Here is a 20,419-nt window from a genome sequence, read left to right on the forward strand (position 1 = left end):
TGAAAGAAAATTAATGAGTTATACCATTGACGAGCTTTAGGAAAACTGCTGTGAAAAGTGACTCCTAGTAATGAATAATCCAATAATTGAAGTCATCTTGCATAATAGATGAAAGCCCTAAAGAAGAAATGAGTCTAAATTATCATTCTGTGGAAATTACGTAGTTGTGACAAGTATACTATTAGTACTGTTAATAATTGCTGCAAAACCCTATAAATTTTACATTAGGGAAATTTACACGAACATTATTTGTCGGTGATTAATAGATAGGTATTTGACAATTAGTAGACAGGACTATTTGCCTTCTGAAAGCTCTACATTTCGATTCTCAACTAGTAATTAGACATGTTATAAAAACTCACGTACGTGTCCTCACTTGGTTAAGATTTTTTATATTCGACGACATAAATAACAACCATTCAGAAACCAACAAGTAAGTGACGTAGAAATTAATAAAACTCCCAGCTATTTAAACGAGTTAGTCATTTTACATTTTTAGTGCTATTTATTGCAAGTTTTGCTTTGCAGTGTATAGGATGGAACAAAACGTCCATTTAGAGAGCCTAGATCTAAGAGAAATTGTGTATTTTAATATAAAATGCATCAATCTTTTTGGATATTTTTCGCCAGAATTTCCACAAACATCCAAAAGAAAAATATTTTACCGCATTTATGCTGCAACTTTTGTGGGCTTTGCGTTTGTCTTATCTCTTTTAAGTCAAATTGCCAACATGATAGATTCTTTTGGTGACATGGAGAAAATGACTGAAGCATCATTTTTACTCTTCACTAATTTTGTTCAATGTATTAAGCTGTATTCCTTCATGGCTAATGGTTCAAGAGTGTGGAAACTGGTTCACAGCATGAACAGAGAAGCTTTCAGACCAAGAAATTCAGAACAACACGCAATTTTATCAAATGAAATTAACATGTCGAAAATGATTTCGAAAATATTCCTGATCATGTGTACCATTACGTGTTCGTCATGGGCGATTTCTCCGTTTTTGGATACAAGTGGTGGTCAAGGGGTCAGATTACCTCTGAGCGGATGGTATCCTTTCAGTACTGATGGATCACCGGCTTTCGAGTTTGCATATGTATATCAAATCTTTTCAACATGGGTCGGTGGACTGGGGGACATCAGTATGGACACCTGCATGTCAGGAGCTATCATGCTCATTTCTGCACAACTCAGCGTATTAAACAATGCACTAGAGATTATGAGGCAAAACTACCAAAAAGACACCGAAAAAATACGGAAAGAGGAGGAAAAATTCAGACAAAGTCTGATTCGAAACATTGAACACTACAAGAGCATAATTCAGTAAAGTATACGAAACGTGTTGCAGTGATTTTTTTATTGTGAAACTATTTATATTTTAGATTCGCCGATGAGTTTACTTATCTCTTTACGGCCTCCATCACTGGCCAGTTTGTGGTGGGTGTAATAATAGTCTGCATGTCAATGTTTCAAATGAGTTTGGTGTCAGTACTAAGTTTCCGGTTCTTTGCCATGATGCTTTACCAAATTTGCGTATTGATGGAAATATACTTGTGGTGCTATTACGGCAACGAAGTAATTTTAAAAGTAAATAACACATATGCACTTCTTTTTAAATGCGTTAATTTGTTACTTTTTCAGAGTGACAAACTTACAGAGTCAGCTTATATATGCGAATGGATCGATGGACCAAAAGAATTCAAACAGGATCTGCTCTTCTTTATGACGCGGACCCAGTTTCCTCTTAAGCTTTACGCGTCGGGATACTTTACATTGTCCCTTGAAACTTTTAAAGCTGTATGCTTGAAAGCAAATTCTAACGAAGTATTAATTAGATCTGTTTCAGATTGTGAAGTCGTCGTGGTCTTATTTTGCAGTATTAAATCAGGTTCATTCAAAGGAGGTAGTGAATCAACAGTAAAATTTGGGACGTCTTAAAAATAATTTGGATAATCTTGACGTCCTGTAAACATGAAGGTTTATTTTTAAAGAAATTGACACTTTAAGAAACAGGATAAATAATAAATATGTTGTTTCCCGGCACATGAATCTCTGCACAACAAAATTAAATTTAAATGTATTGCACTTAAAACATAGAATAAAGGAGAAAGTAAAGTTGTATTCTCTTATTCGTAATGAACTTAGTGTTTAATATGTTGGTTGCATTGGCAAAAAAATTGGATTTTGCAAATTTTATTTTTCAAATTGGCTGGAAGGTAATCTGAATTATTTGTAAATAAGTAGAATTCAAATTGTAATCATTTTCGATTATTTAAAGTAAAGTTTTTATCTTTATAAATCCCACAGTATTTGTTCGAATTCTTTTCTTAAAATCATTGTCTATACGTATTTGAAAGAATATCATCCTAGACAGGCAGCTATGATCTTCGCAAGTTGCTGAAAATAATGTTTTGAAAAGTTGTAGCAATTTGAACTATATTTTATTAGAATAAAACATATTTACTACAATGTGGAACAAAATTATTCTCATCTAGTTACCTTTGCAATACCCTTGTACAAAAAAAAAGAAGGCACTACTCTAACCTCAAAATATACATCAAAATTTCAAACATGATTTATTCCGAAGGAATTATATGAATGCAAAGTCGAGATTGAAATTGAAAAAGAAGCCAACAAAGCCAGTCACAGCAAGTGTTGAAAGTGGCCACCATATTGGTGCATACACAAAATTGTTGTGATCTCTCGGCAAAATTTCTTGGACTACAGATACTTTGTATGGATGCATGTGTGAACAACGGCTCAGAATCCTTTTAAAACGTTCGTTGGTGTGTGACACATTTGTTTGAGCATTTTGAGGATTTTCTGCAACGAGTTCTTCCACTTGATCGACATTTTGATCAGTTTGCGCCCTTCAAGTGTATTTCCCCTTCATCACACTTCCTGTTGTCCGAAACTTCGCAACAATTTGGTGAACGTGGTCGAAACTGTGCATTAGGGCATTTACTACGCTTCTAGGTCGGAAACATGCCTCAATAATGAGAGTGTTTTTTTGCTTCGTATACATTTTAATCGTTTGTAAATTCAATTTAGTAAATTGTCAATTTGGTTGATGGCATTTATTGACACAACTAATAGTTAGGCACTTCAAAAAAGTAGAGCGGTGCAGGCAAATTTACATGGTGCAAAAATTCCAAAGCTAACTCTAGATGACAATCATGTTGTTCCACACTGTATTTGTCTGGCCAGTGTTATTCCATTGTCTACTCTCATATGGTATTCAAATCATTAAATTCTTGCTATCATTACATGGGGTGATTTTTAAAAAATCACACCTGGCCGGCTGTGCTTCCATTATATTGGGTGATTCAACATAATTGAGGATAAATATAGCAACTAAACGCTGTTCAAAAAAAAAACCATTGTGGTGCAAATGAATTATTTGTCACTGTGATAAGACTGACAAGTAATAGGAAATGTCATGAAAAATGTGTGTTACCATAATGTTTTTTTGATTTTTGAACAGCGTTTACCTATGTTCGAAAATTCAGGTATGTGGCAACTGTGTGGAGGGGTAGAGTTTACATGCCCACATCGCCGCCATTTTGAACATCTTTTTAGCATATTTCGCCAAAGAACCAAACTGTATTAATTCTATAATTTTTTATAAAGTTTTAATTAAAATAAGATATGCATGTGTTGCATCACTGAATTCAGAAAAAAATACTGTTTTTAAAGATATTAAATTTAACCCCCGTGCCATTTAAAAAAAATCAAGTTAGCCTTGTATCTCCAAAATAAATGTGCCAAATTTCAACGAGTTCGGCTAAACAGCTCTGAAAATATTTAGCTGTATTTTTTTAGCTTTTTAGCGACCTGTTTGTATACAATGCACACCAAAATTGTAAAATAATAAAAATGCCTTGTTTCCTCTTTACCATTTCGAAATTCGAATAGGTCACTCTTATTTTTTTAAAACAACCATTTTCCCCGAATTTTCATTTTTGCAGCCTTTTTAATTTTCATACAATTAAGTACATTATTGTAATTTCTTTTTAAATGGCTACTTTCACATTTTTTAAATCTATATTTAAAGATGAAAATAAGGTGGCATTGAAGTTCCAATTTTACATCGAAAATTGGACAAATTATGATTTCTTTAATAAGAAAATGAAAGCCATGTTGCCCTACGTTGTTTGAGACAAAACCGACATAAAGACACTTCTTGGAAAAGCTGGAAATAATGAAGTAAATATTTGCAAACTTGATCACAATCATTCAGAATTATTATAGCATTGGCTAGTAAAAAACAAATACTCAATATTTTTTTTAATTTTTAAAATAAACGAGATCAGAGTTGCACTTTTTGTGTCCCTATATCTTCAAATCTAAAAGACACGGATTTTTTTAAATTTTTCTCATAATTCTCTAACATAAGTTGACATTGCCCCACTGAGTTGTTCCGCGAATTTTGGGGCACCCAGTATAAATTTTAATATTCATCAATTTGGACTATTGTAGATATCACGTACGGTCGGTGGACAAATAAAACTGGGACACTTAAAATTTAATCTACGTAAATCAGACCATTGAATTGTCAATATATTTGTCAGTGTCTATATAATATGTCATACCAAAGTTAACCTATTTGTAATAAAGCCGTAATTAAACGATGCAAATTTGTAAATTTTGACTTATGTGATTGTCATTTTTGTCCCAGTTTTATTTGTCCATCGACTGTACATTACATTTATACATTGAAATAGATTCAAAAGTATAACTTTTTAAGCATAATACGAGTAGCTTGACATGTCGAGCTAATAATGTCATATAAAAATACATCTTGGGATCCCTTACATGGAGCGCCAAAAATCTGGATTTCTAAAAAAATTTAGATAAACATTTGAAATCGTCGTATTATAAAATTTATTAAAATAGTGAATTTTTGATTTTTTTAACAGATACTACAACAATACTAAGTTACGCACGTACTCCTATGCGCTAAATCACATCATAAACTTTTAAATGGTAGACATTATAGTCTGTTTCAATTCTAAATTTCCAACCAACACTGCATTCTACGTTAGAAATACAACCGGCAACACTGTTTGGTGAAAAATGCGTTGTATTTGTTAGGTTATCATTCGTTGTGTCCGTTTACTATTCAAAATTTTAGAATATTAGAATTTTGCACTTGCCGAAAAAATATTCCTAATTTTTCATCAATTTGTCTATTACTTAACTCGGGTGCCAACCTTTCTATCTCTTCCAAATATTTTACAAGAGCATTTTTCATTTTTAACGTCAAGTAAATTACGTAGTCTTCAAATCATGTTTTAAAAATAATTGTATGTATTGCCAGCTTTGGTTACAACAATCCCCAATTTAGATTTTTTTTATTTTGCCAACATAATTCAACAGGTGTTGGAAATATAGAATTAAAACAGACTATAGATATAAACACACCAGAAATATTCGCGCAGAGACTTGGTAATTTGTTTCAAATATCTCATTGAGATGTCACAATAGCGTCGATTGTGTATTCACTTATTCACATACAGTTAATTTCATATAAATGTTCATCAAGTGAGCACCTTTAATTTAGTTACATAACATTTATGACAAATCCATTATAGGTTATGTCCAATAAATCTTTACTTAGTAAAACAAATAAGAATTACTTTAATTTTTAAGTTTTCAAAACCACTTTGCAAGACATGATTGCGCAGCACACTACTAGAGTAACTTTTAAAAGATCCTCAAAGAAGCCTTGGATCGACTCCAAGATTCTAAAGTTGATTAGGAAAAAACGATCGTTGTGGCGTACCTTCAGGCGGACTGGGGCTGAATCTGATTATAAGACCCATAGAGCTTTCTCTAATAAACTTTCCACCACTATTAAGGAGGCTAGAACTAGATATGAGGCGAGTATTGCTAATTCCAAAGATACCAAACACTTTCACAAGCACATTCGCACTCAACTGTCGGGTCCAGTGGGAACTCCACAGGTCAGAGATATTACTGGCTCCGTGACAGACAACAGCGATGTTGTCGCCGACATTTTTGCCGATGTTTTTTCTAAAGTTTTTACGAAAGAATCACGGGACCGGATCCCTGCTGTCCCTGGCCCGCCCAATTCCACTTTTCTCTCGGATATCGATTTTCTTGAAACAGTAGTGTGCGAGAAAATCAGGAAATTGAAGGTGTCTAAGTCTCCAGGGCCGGACCTTATCACAGCCAAGGTTCTCTCAAACTGTGCCGCCGAACTCAGTGTCCCCTTGTCTGTTTTGATGAAGCAGTCGTTTAGGTCGGGGGTTCTACCTCCGGACTGGAGATCGGCAATAGTGCGTCCCATATTTAAAAAAGGTGACAAATTCGACGCTGCAAATTATAGACCTGTTAGTCTAACTTCCCTAGTGGTCAAGGCGATGGAGTCGATAATCTACGACCAGGTGGTTAGATTTCTTCTTGACTGTGATTTAATTCCATTGCAGCAACATGGCTTTCTACCAGGTAAATCTATCCAGTCTAACCTTCTCGCCTGTCTGGCAGATTGGACTAGGGAGGTTGATAACGGCAACTCGGTGGACGTACTGTATTTGGATTTCTCCAAGGCTTTTGATCGGGTTCCTAAGCGACGGCTAATCTCCAAACTACAGCATCTGGGAATATCAGGAAATCTCTTGGCGTGGATCAACGCTTTCTTAAGCGAACGTACTTTTTGTGTAAGGGTGGGCGAGTCATATAGTCGCCCTGTCAGGGTACACAGTGGGGTGCCGCAGGGTTCAGTGCTGGGACCCCTGCTTTTTATAGCCTATACTGCTGACCTTGGATGCATATTGAGATCGCCTTTTGCAATGTATGCTGATGATATTAAAGTATACAACATAAGCAACCAAAGTATGGCATTGGAGCAGGATCTCTTGGCCATTCATGACTGGTCCTGTGACTGGTTACTTCCCTTGAACTCGGATAAATGTGGCGTACTGCACATAGGTAACACTAACCCCAAACATATATATCGCATCAACGGCAAGGAACTGGCCAGTTTTGACAACTATCGTGATCTGGGTGTTACAGTCTCCTTTGATCTGTCTTGGTCCAATCATATTCTAAAAATAACTAAGAAGGCCAACTCCATGCTGTTCCTTCTAAACAAAGTCTTCCGCAAAAGTAGTCCAGCAATATTTGCGAAACTGTACAAGACATATGTCAGGCCTGTCTTGGAATTTGCGAACTGTGTTTGGACTCCTGTTTTACAGCGGGATATTCAATTGCTTGAGTCGGTTCAACGGAGAGCAACTAGAGTGCCGTTTGGCATAAGCAGACCCCAGTATACAGCCAGGCTTTCTTTGATGGGCATTCCGAGTCTGTCAGCTAGGCGTGTGAGAGGTGACCTCCTGGTAGTTTTTCGCGCCTTGTCCTCTGAACAATCCCCTATTAGGCATTTGTTTACTCTGCACGAAGGGGGTCGCACACGTGGACACTCTTTGAAACTATTAAAGGACAGGTTCGTGACAACTGCAAGACAGTACTTTCTTACAAATAGAATTTTTGACCAATGGAATTCTCTTCCACCAGAGATTGTCAACTGTAAAACCGCTGATTCCTTTAAAGCAAAATATGACAGTCTCTTAAAGTCTAGACCACCAGATGGACTATAACGCTAAGCGCTACCTATACCAATAGCGCGGGCATAACAGGCTTCTGCCTCTGCCCGATCGCTGATCATAATAATAATAATAATTTAATTATTAAAAAAACGTAACATTGCTTTTGAAATCAGTACAACAAAACTAAAAAATTATAATCAAGTTTTAAGAAAGGATCGTGCAGGGCAAGCAGTTACTTTGTGTTAGCTTTAATACCAACAGAAAATCAGATTTTCAGAGATTGCTTAGATGCACATTTATTTGAAATTGATTATAATTGTAGTAATTTTTATATGGAGCGGCAACCATTAATTTTACATTCAGTTTTTACCATAACTTGAACAACAATCATTTATAATCAGCCTGTATACACAGTATTTCATGGGTGATAATGAGCCTGGCGGAATTGAAAAATGCAACCCACAATACATTTCCAAAGTTAACGTGGCTATCTTAATATCGTATTGTTTTAAAATGAAATTAGGAATCTATGATGGCTTTGCTTCCAATAATTTTATTTGTCACAACTGCCATTTACGAAAAGTTAAAATACGATGATTGAAATGTATTCGCACGGCGAGAAAACAGACACGATCGTGACTTATAGCGAATGTACTCTTCGTTTTTTCACAATTTCATTTAACCAGGCAAATGACGGTTATATTAGAATCAACGAAACTGTACAGCTAAATATGTTTTATGTTTTTTAAATCAAAAAACAAATGTCCACGTGAACTTCGCAAATGTATTGCGGGTTGCATTTTCAATTCCGTCGGGCTGATTATAACTCGTGATTGGTGATTAACTGATTAATAACTAAAATTTCAAATATATTTTAAAATTCATTAATGGTTAATTTATTTGTAGGTACTTGCTATCACACTATTAATAGATTATTATTATTGCACTATGTATATATAAATCAAACCTATTTGTTGCATCACTACACTACTTATGTGATAATTAACCATATATTTCTGACATTATTCAGCTGTAGCGAACAAATTTCGCACCTCAGGTAGAATTTTGTAATTTTTTACTTTAGTCAGAACGGACGCTATTCAAAACCGCGAAATATGACCAGGATGACTTGACAATCTAAAAAATAGGTATATTAATATTTGCTATTTAAAAATAATGGCTAAGTTTTACAGCCATGAACGTCTGAAGTGATAAAGGAAAGTAACCTCCTGCATAAAGTTTTAACGGTCTTTGAGAGCGTATCATAAACAGCAATAAGTCTTTCTTATATTCTTTATTACAATCTGGCCAGTCGCTTTTGAAAGCTGAAGTTGTAAGTTGTTCACTCTGTAAATAACACTATAAAATGAAATTTTCATAACACAATTGCTCCATTTAGTTTATACCTTGACTATTACTTCATTACCGTAGTAGCACCAAAGGAATATTTCCAACAGAATGCAACCTTCATATAAAAACATGGAGACAAACTGCAAACTCATTACAGATACCTGAAAATTGAAACTGTGAAGTTAACAGTTAATTACGTTATTATGTTGTGATACCAAAGTAAGTTGTAACAGGGTCATACAGCTTATTATGACACTGACCACAAATTGGCTCATAATGCATGTGGTAAAGAGGCAAGTCATTTCGTCAGCAAATCTAAAATCAAACAAAAATAGATTTCTGTATATTTATTATTAAAAAACCAATTACTGTATTATATTTCTGTAGTGAACTATATTTTGAATCAAGTTTCGTCGTGCTGCAGTTTCCTCATCACTTTGTTTGATATTTTCAAAGGCATTATTCAACACACTGAGTTGGCCAGAAATGACCATGATGCTACCCATCATGAACGTATCCATACAGACAACTCCTAGTCCATTAACAAAAGACGTGACGGTTTGATAGGCGTAAACAATTTCAAACATAGGCGATTCATCAGTTTTAAATGGAAACCATCCGCTTAATGGTAAGCGAATTTGATCGTCGGCACCCTTGTCCAACAATGGAAAAATTCCCCACAAAGAACAGACTAAGCAGCATGTAAATAACCAAGTTTTCGAAATCAGTTGCGACATTTTAATATCCGCAGTCAGTATACAGCGTTGCTCCCAATTTTTAGGTTTAAATTCGCTTCTATTAATACTGTTAATTAAAGCCCTTACTCTCGCTCCATGCATAATAAAAGGGTACAGTTTAAATGCTTGAACCACGTTGGTCAGGGTTAAAAATGATGCATTTGTCATTTTCTCAATGTCTCCAAAAACTGAAATCATTTCGGCGAGTTGGGACAGAATGCACATGACATACATGAATCCCACTATAAATGTAGTGTAGATGCGGTAATAGATTCTTTTAGTTTTGGTTTCATATTCGGGGCAAAGATACCCAAAACATTGGACGCCGATTACGTTAACTTTCACAATATCTCTCAAATCTAATTTTTCAAAGGAATTATTGGTCATGCTGAAAACAAGTCACAACTAAAATTACAAAGAAAGTGGTTTTGTGTCTGTTAAATACGAATTATTGAAATACAAAAAATTAGTGGTTCGGTTTGACTCGTCAAATAGCTTATTAATTCCCAGTGGGTATTATTATTTCGGGTCAATTAATATTGAAAGACAAGCTAAATTTCCTTAATGTAAAATTTATTAAGTTTTACAGCAATTAAACCTATTAATAGTAGGCAGCAATGATAAATGTTTCGACAAGGTGGTAATTTGTATTGGTAATTTATATTTATAATGTATGACACGAACAATTTACTCAGTAAATGTTTCATTTAGTGTACTTGTGGCAGTTTAAGATTTCGTTTGCATTTTGATAAGTTAAAATTTCAGGAGGAAAATAATAACATATCGAAATAACTGTATGTACGAGTATATGATTGAATAACAAAATATTTTGTAAATAATAAGAACAAAATGTATGTTATGTCGTAACTGAAAGCTTTAGTAGATTTCTGCACAACGAACTTAATAAATTACTGTCAAATTTCAGGTTTTGTTATGTTTCGAGTAAAGGAATAAAGAAGCAGGATCTCCTTATTTACTATTTCACCAGTTTTTAATGAAGTATAACAAGATTTCATACGTTAGGGACCATAGATTGTTAATTGCACCAGGACTATGTCGAGAGCTTTACATAATCTGCGACAATGATTTAAATTCATGTGATTTAAAAATTATTTATATTCTACAAGTGTTAATCTTGAAGAATATATTGCCCTAGGGTCAAGATATGTGCTGTCCTAAAGATCATACAGTCGCGGACAAAAAAAAGTAGGATAAGTCTTATTAAGAAATTTAGCCAGAATTGAATTGAGTAAACCGGGGTTGCTATAATAAATAAATATTTTCATAGTAACCATAGATAGGGCAAGCAAATTTACATTAGCCAAAAAACATTGTCCTACTTTTTTTGTCCGCGACTGTATATAGTACATGTGCAGTAAAACGAGACCATTTAATCTAATATAAAGTCCTCGTCTAGAAATAGTCAATTTTGACTTAAATTGTAAATCATTTTACAATAGGACAGCAAACCGTCTTATAACTACCATAATACCCTCTAACTTTATTGCCCCTTTGTTGTGCAGTGCCGACTCAGGGAAGGGCAAACATCAGGTAAAGTAACAGCCCCTATTTATTTATGGAATTATTTATGGTAGTTATAGGACGATTTTCTCTCCAATTGTAAAATGATTTACAATTTAAGTCAAAATTGACTATTTTTCGACGAGGACTTTACCTTAAAAAATTAATGTTACGTCTAACAGTTTTACCTTGTGCTAAACCAAAATAAAGCAGTTTGTTGTGAACAGTTTTTTAAATAAAACGATATCAGTGAATTTTCTATGATGGATAAAATTGCACAGTTTTTTTTTTTTTTGTTAAAAAGGTTTTAAATCAACGAAAATTTGTAATAAGATAAAAAAAAAGACTTCTGACTGTTGTATCTTCAATCACACATGAGAAAATATTGTCTTCAGAATCTTAAAATACTACAACACCGGAAACATTTTACGATCATGTTTAGGTAAATCACTAATATAATAAAGGATTTCTGAAATTAGTAACGCTGTGCACGGCTTAGATAAACGAAGAATTCCATGTGAAAAATGCTTGTTAAAAGTGAATCAAAAACATAGTCGAATATAAATTTCTCATGATTGTTTAAATCATTTCAAGAAAAGCACAACTGTTTCTTGTACAGGTTTTTCGTCATTAGAGAGACAAAATAGTAAAGTCCTCGTCGAAAAATAGTCAATTTTGACTTAAATTGTAAATCATTTTACAATAGGAGAGAAAATCGGCTTATAACTACCATAAATAATTCCATAAATAAATAGGGGCTGTTACTTTACCTGTTGTTTGCTCTTCCTTGATTCGGCACTGCACAACAAAGGGGCAATAAAGTTAGAGGGTATTATGGTAGTTATAAGACGGTTTGCTGTCCTATTGTGAAATGATTTACAATTTAAGTTAAAATTGACTATTTCTAGACGAGGACTTTACCTAGTCAAACAAAGCAAAGGTGGCTTTAATATTTTGGGATGCAAGGAGACATTGTTGAAAATATTCCGAAGGGTCAAACGATAACTGGAGAGTACCCTGCCAAACTCGGGCGTATCCGAGTTCCTCCCGGTGGTCACTTCTTTACCTGCATAACCCTTTTTAACGGACGAGTTCCTCCCGAGGTTATCGGGGATTACTGCGATAGGTAGTCGATGAGTGGTAGCCGGACTAGATTATTATGGCGGGTATTTTGCTTGAAATTGGCAATAAATACACTGATGAGAGGGAGAAACAATTTTATTTACAAGGGCAAAATGACATACGGCATTTGCAAATTATACTCTATTTATGTACATGATATAAATATACAGTGAGTTTTTTTTAAGACTGGCCATAGGGTTTTACATGCTAATTTTTCAACCCCCTGTTAACTTTATTTTTGTGAAAATTACAAAGCCTAGCACTGTTTTTATATTAAACAATAATATTATCTAGTCATTAAAAAAAAATCAAGGTCTATCTATTTTTGCAATAAATAAACTTTTGAACACATCTCCAACGTATACGGTTACCACTTATTACATAACTTTCTGGCTTGACAAAATTTCGCAATTTTTCACTCAGTTTCCATGCTAACGCTTTTAAAGAAATAATTAAACTAAAATTTTTTTTCAACATCGAATATGAAAATGATACTTTCATCACTCAACCCGATCATTCTTATCACCAGCACTAATCCCTTACCGTTCACTACCTGCTACAAGACCTGAGAATTTCTGACCGCCGGGAGAAACTCCGCTGCCGCCCCAAACTCTTGGACCAATTGAAAAAAATGTTTTTTTGCATATCGTAATGAAAGTGGCACTTTTTTACAAGCAAAATCGTAGTGAAAGAAGTACTTTTTTGCATCATTTTATTCCACTTCCTTGGAGATGATTGTCAAAGCATACCTATTTTTTTTTTGTAATTTTTCATAAATCCTTTTGGACCAAATTTCTTAACTTACATCGATATGCAAAAAAATAGTGTACAACACGTTATGAAAGTCTTTCTTTTTCACTTATTTGCTTGATTGCAAATTCATGAAAAAAGTAAGTATGACTTTCATAACTAGTTGTACAAATAACTATTGTGTTTTTATTAATGTTTCTGATCGTTTAAAGAATTTAATAAGCATCATGGGCGCAGTGCTACCGATCCCGGGTAAAACTCACTTACCGTCTTTGATACTTAAATAACTAGTGGTAGTATGTATATCAGTGGCGGCTCGTGGGTTTTATTGTTGAGGAGGCAAACTTGAACAAACATAGTAATATGTAATAATAAATACACCATAATAACAATTTTTTTAAATATACATGCCCCAAAATTCGCGGAACAGCTTACCAGTACGTTGTTAAGTAAAAATATCAGGTAAAAATGTTCAATATTCTTTTTTGTAGAAGATATGGACCTACATATTTGTTACACTATAAATATTTCATTTTTGTTGTATCCATGGAAATAAGAAAGAAAAATCAAAGCTACGTTGCCATAAGTTATTTGAGGTAAAACCGACTTAAAGTCACTTCTTGGAAATGCTGGAAATAATAAAGTAAAGCAAGCCTGATCAAAATCATTTAGAATTATTTTAACATTGGCTAGTCAAAAGTAAGTAGTCAAAATCTTTTTTAATATTTAAAACAAACGAGATCAAAGCTGCACCTTTTGAGCCCCCATATCTTCAAATCTAAAAGATATAGGATTTTTAAATTACTTTTCCAATAATTTCTTAACATGAGTTGATATTGCTCAACTGAGTTGTTCCACGAATTTTGGGGCACCGGTATATACAGTTTGTCCCCGGATTGAGTTTAAAAGAGGAAAAAATAAAACTCGCGAGAAAGTTTACATACGAGGCTGCACGGCCGAGTGTTTAAGTTTTCAAGAGTTTTATTTGCTGGTAATCAACAAACGCAGTACAACATTTTATCCACAACATATTTTTGATTTTACGCAAAAACTTCAGAAGAATGACATTTTTTTGGTTCATTTAAAACCCCCATTTGTATTATTAAAATCTCAGTATTGATATACTGTATTCTTAGATTAACTTTTTCTGTTAAAATTTGGAGTAAATTTTATTACAGTTAACATTGCTTTTTGACAAACAGCATATTATTGTTTTGTTTTTAATATTCTGTTTTCCCAGTATGTAATGAAATTTTACGGTTGACTTGATGTGCTCTTTTGATTTTTGGTGTCATTCGATACAAAGGGCAATATTTTTAAGATCATTAAATCTTAAACGCGACTAAACCGTGTTTTCTGTTTCAGCAGCAAATAGCATGCAAGGCCAACAAAACAACAAATTTTTGTTCACACTTCCGACGAGTCATGTGCATTTCTGATACCACGTAACCACGTAGTGTTAAATTACCGTTTCTGCTTTCCACTTACGCATATAAGGCCGGTTAAATTTGGTTGTGGCTGTTCTTGACTTTTTACAATTTGTCGTAAGACAATGAATTAAATGGATGATTTAACAATTAATTAATAATATCTTCGCAATTTCTTTAATTTCCATATCTTCATTCATTTTAGAGCCATTCCACGATAAATGAAACCGTTTCAACAAAAAATGAATTTAGTTATTTTTTAAAATCGATTTGTTAATAATGTCACTTTGGATTTAAAATGTCCAAAATCACATTTGAATCTGAACGTTTAATTATTTTTTTTTGATTTAAATGAAAAAACACTTTCGTAGTGAGAGCGCTTGCAAAAAGCTTCTAATTCGCATCAAAATCTAGTAGCTGTGTAGCTACTGTTTTCGGATATTTTGACATGTGACAAAAATGTTTTTGTGTCATACAATTAAGGCGTAATTGTTCAGTGTATCTTTGTTACAAAGGTATGTATGCATATTTATTTACACAAGTTTACAAAAAGTATGTTTTTTGTGTCCCGTCCGTCATGCAAAACTCAAAATAATTGAAAGTAAACCATAATGTTCTTGAATCGGTTATTGTTACTTTTATGTATTAAAGTAGAAGGACTGATATATGAAGAGGAACTATTTAAAAAAAATATATGGTGCCATTTGCGAACATTAGAGCACCATTTTTCCTGTCCCGTCCGTCATAAAATAAATAATAATGTAGATTACACATTATTGACTGATATATGAAGAGGAACTATTTAAAAAAAATATATGGTGCCATTTGCGAACATTAGAGCACCATTTTTCCTGTCCCGTCCGTCATAAAATAAATAATAATGTGTAATCTATAATAGATTTTAGTTATTTACATTAACTTTTGCTACATTTTTTATTTTTCTATAAACGAAATCTGCCTAATAAATGGTTTATGCATATTTTTCGTACATATAGACAAAAATGGGTGCAAAGAGGAAAGAAAGATTCAAAAAAAAAAATAAAAAGGCTTTGCAGCGATACTGACACAAGATTACATCAAGTAATAAGGGAGAAGGGTTTCTATAACATGATGCTCAAAGAAAGAGAGTAGAAAGAGCAGGAGAAAGAGTTTCATTGAAGAGTAATGCTGTTTTATCGAACAAGAAAAGAATATCTGAAAGGGCTCGTAAAAGAAGATTCAGGAAAAAGTTGAAGAAAGCAGAAGGAAAAGTTGAAATTATCAGGTTCTCAGTTGTATGCGTGCAAATGTTCTCAAACATTGAGTAAAGCCTTCAAAAAAGTTAAAAACCCTTTACCGACAAGTACTCATAAACAGAAAGTTTTCTTATTACGATTTTTGAATTTTGAACTTTGTTTATAAAATGAAGTACGAATTATTGTTATTTTTATTCGTTTTGTAGTTAAAAGTACTTGTTTATTGTAATGGTTGGTAAAATAAAGTATATTAAAATTGAAAGTAATTATTGTCCCGTCCGTCATGTCCCGTCCATCATGATTTAAAAAAATCAATAATCACTTATTCATTCACCATTTCTTAAATGTGACTGTTACATTTCATTGATTTAAAAATTACAACATCGACGTGTTGCCGGAAACACCACTCGATCTACGATCTCGTGGTGTTTCCGGGCAACGCGTCTCGTATAATCGAGAATTTTCAATCCTCTAGTTGTATAATATATGATAATACACTTAGAATTTATTTTAACATTATGTTTATGTCCCGTCCGTCATTCACCTTTGCAATTAAAAAAAAAAAAACAAGTAAACAATAAAGGCGATAAAACTTAGCAATAAAATGAATCATTGGATCACATTGAACAGTATTGTCAAATCTTGTTTCAATATAAGTAGCTATTAATTGATTAAAAAAAAAAGAATTTTTGAATAAATGTTTCCGATTTGTCCCGTCCGTCATAATGGAATGGCTGTTTATTAAACAATATAAAAATAATTAAAACACTGACTTTTGACCAGGGATCAATAACACCACTCCAAATCCAAAACAAAAACAAACGACCACCGGTGCGTGGTCAAGAGTCAAGACTCGTTTGAACTGGGCTACAGTTCGAGAGACCCAACAGCGTTCGTTCCCGCGATGGTCATACAGGATGGTCCAACACTTACCATTTTTGCGATTACACGTTTAATAATTGCCCAAAAATTCGGAAACTCGGTAGGCACAATCTACACTTAATATTCTATGATTGAGCATGATCAATTTTTTTCAATTAAATTTTTGTGATGGAGCTAACTTTATAGCGATTTAATATCAAATTGGTCCAAATATTGAAAGCTTTTTTTTCTCTACTAGTTACAGAACTCCTCACCTTTTTGATTGATACACTTCCGACTTTGAATTATAATTAGGTAATAGTGAAAATTGCGATCAAATATCAAGTTAAAGAAAGCTGGAATCCAAGACCGTTTATGGTAGAGCTGAATAGGACAGCTCGTAATGTGATGGCCCCCCAATAAATCTTTTTGACGCAGGGCTGTCGGCTCCCCCGAAACCATTTTTCAGGTCAGTACTGGTGAAATTCCAGTTTATGATAGATACGAATCGCAGCTAGTAAAGGATTTTTCTTTAAATGAAAAATAGATATTTTAGAAAACTGAATATTGAATAATTTCAACTTCATTACGTAATTTATTTGAAAATTTCTTCAGAATGTTTGCCGAAATTGCTAGGCGTAAAATAGTCGAGTTCGGCCCTGACAGGGTAAGTACCTGCAGTTTGGCGATGGGGTATTGTAAATCTTTCTTCTGGTTTGGTTTGTGATTAGGCACTTAGTGCAACTGCGTCATAAATTCCTGTCAGTTGTGCGGCACCTTCTTTAATTGCAAATAAATCGGCAATGTAATGCGTTTTAATTTTTTTTATTTTCAGATTTCTGTTTTCTGTATTAGTTTGAACCTATTTAGATTAAAAAAAATTTTGAATTTTGATTAATTTCACTTTATCGCCTCTTGACGCGAAACCCAACTGATAATAAATAAAATAATGGGACAGGCTTATAGCTCCATAATGTGTGTCTCTTCCTAGCAAGCGTAAATTTTTTTCGATAATTAGAAACCGCATAATCGTAAAAGTGGTAAGTGTTGGACCACCCTGTATATACGAATCGTGATTTTTGAAATCGCGGCATGCCGCCGGCCGAGGTTATTTCTCGGGGAGAAAACGATTTATTCCGAGCGAAACGATGCTAGTTAGGGGCATTTCCATGCATTTTCGTCCGCTTAGCGGCGAACAGTGCTGCGCTAAATTAAACTCTGCCTCCGGCCGACAAAAACAACAAATGCTAACCGCTAAAATCTTCTTGTAACACATTTTTACGAGAATAATTATCATTTATAAGCAAATATCTTCATAAATAATATGATTTAATATAATATTTAATTAAGTATTATATTTTTTATTTAGTATTTAAATCGATTTATTTTAGAACACATACATAATATATTTTTGGGATTGGGGAATTGTCCCGAGAACTGATGCAGCATTACCCCGTTGAATTGCCAAACTTATTCTTTGGGTAAGATGTAATGTCAATTTATTGTCATTTGACATGCTGCTTATTTTCTTCCCTAACAATGTAATACATTCTTTTGCATCTGCTCCCCAAGGGCCTAAAGTTTCCACAGAAAATGGCAGAAAACAAAAGCGGGAGAAAAGTTCGTTATATTTATTTCTCTTGGCATCTTCACCCAAACGAGCAGCATCACCAGCCTTCTTGCTTGTCAAAGGAATATAAGTAGCTGCTAGAGTATCTCTGCACGTAACATCCCATAAGAGAGCCTTGCCACCTTTCCAAGGTACGAGGGACATACCATCAGCCCGTTTACCGTCACTTCTGCAACATCCTGTAGGTTCAAGGATCGATGGAATTTCAGCTGATACTAAAGCTCTTTTTATAAGGTCATTGATGTTTCCATGGCGAGAACGTCTGCAGGTTCGCCGCAAATACAGGTATGAGGTTTGCACACAGGTTGACCCGTTCGTAATGCAACGGCTATACGAAAAGATGAGTCGTCCAGAAGAGTTCCAAGAGATGATGAAGGTAAGCAATTCAACCAGGCACCAGATTCTTTTTGTTGAGTAGCAAGTAAACGTGCTTTATCTCGAAGATTTTCTGTATTAGACGATAAAGTGTCCAAATTGCAAAGACAAATTTGCATATCCCAGTCACGTTGTGAAACGCTATTAATTGGTTCCTTCCTACTTAATTTTGACCAATGACATAAAGCTTCAACAAGGACTGTATCTGATGATTGAGAGATATAGGCCGGTAAAATTGTAAGCAGTAATTTTGCAACTCCATGTATGGAGCCTAGAAAAGAGGAGTAACATAAAGATGTCAACTTGCGGAATCCTAAACCTCCCAAAAATACTGGAAGAGTAGATTGAGACCAAGAATTTTCATTGAAACTACAATTACAGATATCTTTCAAAGTTTCTTTTAAAAAAGTGTCATATTCAATAAGATCGTCATTAGATCTCCAGCAAGGGGAACAACGTAATAAGTAAGTCATTCGAGGTATTGATAAAGAATTTTTTAAGAGAAAATAAGCTGAATGAGAAGGTAAAAATTTTAAACCATTAGAAAAACGTTTGAAGGTGTTAATTTTTTCTTTAATTGATTTACTGATACCACCATTCGTTAAAGGACAACCCAAAAGAGAAATGTTGTCAAACTCTTGAAGTGAAATTCCAGGGGCTATATTACTGAAATCATTTAATAAATTCGACTTTATTGTCGTATTATCAGAAATTATTAGTAGTTCACATTTCTTATAATTAAGTGATAAACCTATTTTTGAAGATAACTCAATAATTTTTTGAAAATCATTAAAAACAATACTAGGATCATCTGCTAAAACTCCATCATCCAAATACCAAACATTAAATTCTGATTTTAAAGATTTAATCACAGGAGGAAGTGCAAGACAAAAGAGAACGGGACCCAAAGGATCTCCCTGTTGAACACCTGTTTCAGAAAGAATTATTTTGTTTCCATATGACAAAATTGTTGGACCAAAATAACATTGAGTAAGATAAGGCAGAAAAGCAGGAATTAGCTCACTTGCTCTGTATAGAACAGCTGTACGAGAAATCGTATTAAAAGCATTGAAAAAATCAATTTTTAAAAACGCTTTAACTGAAGAATGACTGTATGATAAATAGTTTCTTGCTGAATGAGCTCCTGCTTCTGCTCCATATTTTGTGCCAAAACCTAATTGTAAGGGATTTAGAAAATTTCCCATCTATTCAGAAATCCGTGTGCAAACAATTTTAGCAGCTAATCTTCGTAATGTACAACCCACAGCTATTGGACGGATTCCTCCATCTTTTTTACTAAGAGCACAAAGTGAGACCCCATAAAGAATCTGACTAATTTCTAAAGGTATTATTATTATTATTATTATTTTCTTTTTATTTAATTTTATTTGGGGAGGCACCGCCTCCGTTGCCACCTCGGAGGAACCGCCACTGATGTATATTGATATAGTACGGCTATGTTTTCATTATATTATAAACAAATTCTGCATATTAGTACAGGTCACCTGTACAGTACCGCGGATATTCGAAACCCAAGACGGAGGTCAACGCCAATGCATGGGTTTGCAATATCGAAAACGGGAACAGGGGAAGCAGTGCGAATTCAGACGCTTGAGACGTTAGAGAGAGAGAAATGTGCTAATTAATAATTGTTTATTGTGCACCTCATGCGTCGATTAAAAATTGTTGTAATCGTCCGATAATTAAAAATTGTTATCTTGAGAAGGGTATTGCTTTTATTTACAAACAAAGCCAAAAAAAAAACAAAAAATAAATTTGAACCAAAGAGTCAAATTCTGATTTTTACTCTAATCTACCCAGATTCACTTCCTATAATTA

The 20,419-nt window shown here is 33.9% G+C and overlaps 2 protein-coding genes across 2 annotated transcripts; one reads left to right on the forward strand and one right to left on the reverse strand.

Moving 5' to 3' along the window:
- Nucleotides 1–507: 507 nt before the first annotated feature.
- Nucleotides 508–2,102, forward strand: LOC138135818 (odorant receptor 46a-like). Its single transcript, XM_069054745.1, has 4 exons — nucleotides 508–1,324; nucleotides 1,384–1,588; nucleotides 1,643–1,798; nucleotides 1,848–2,102. The coding sequence occupies exons 1-4, from the start codon at nucleotides 537–539 to the stop codon at nucleotides 1,920–1,922; spliced, it is 1,224 nt and encodes a 407-aa protein (XP_068910846.1). The 5' UTR covers nucleotides 508–536; the 3' UTR covers nucleotides 1,923–2,102.
- A 6,550-nt stretch (nucleotides 2,103–8,652) lies between these two features.
- Nucleotides 8,653–9,998, reverse strand: LOC138135810 (odorant receptor 4-like). The gene is made up of 5 exons (XM_069054736.1): nucleotides 9,292–9,998; nucleotides 9,138–9,237; nucleotides 8,979–9,083; nucleotides 8,764–8,919; nucleotides 8,653–8,709 (listed from the first exon to the last, which is right to left on the reverse strand). Exons 1-5 carry the CDS (start codon nucleotides 9,891–9,893, stop codon nucleotides 8,653–8,655), a joined length of 1,020 nt encoding a protein of 339 aa, XP_068910837.1. The 5' UTR covers nucleotides 9,894–9,998.
- Between the last annotated feature and the right edge of the window lie 10,421 nt (nucleotides 9,999–20,419).

The sequence above is a fragment of the Tenebrio molitor genome, chromosome 7 (assembly GCF_963966145.1).
Source record: "Tenebrio molitor chromosome 7, icTenMoli1.1, whole genome shotgun sequence".
NCBI classification, from domain to species: domain Eukaryota; kingdom Metazoa; phylum Arthropoda; class Insecta; order Coleoptera; family Tenebrionidae; genus Tenebrio; species Tenebrio molitor.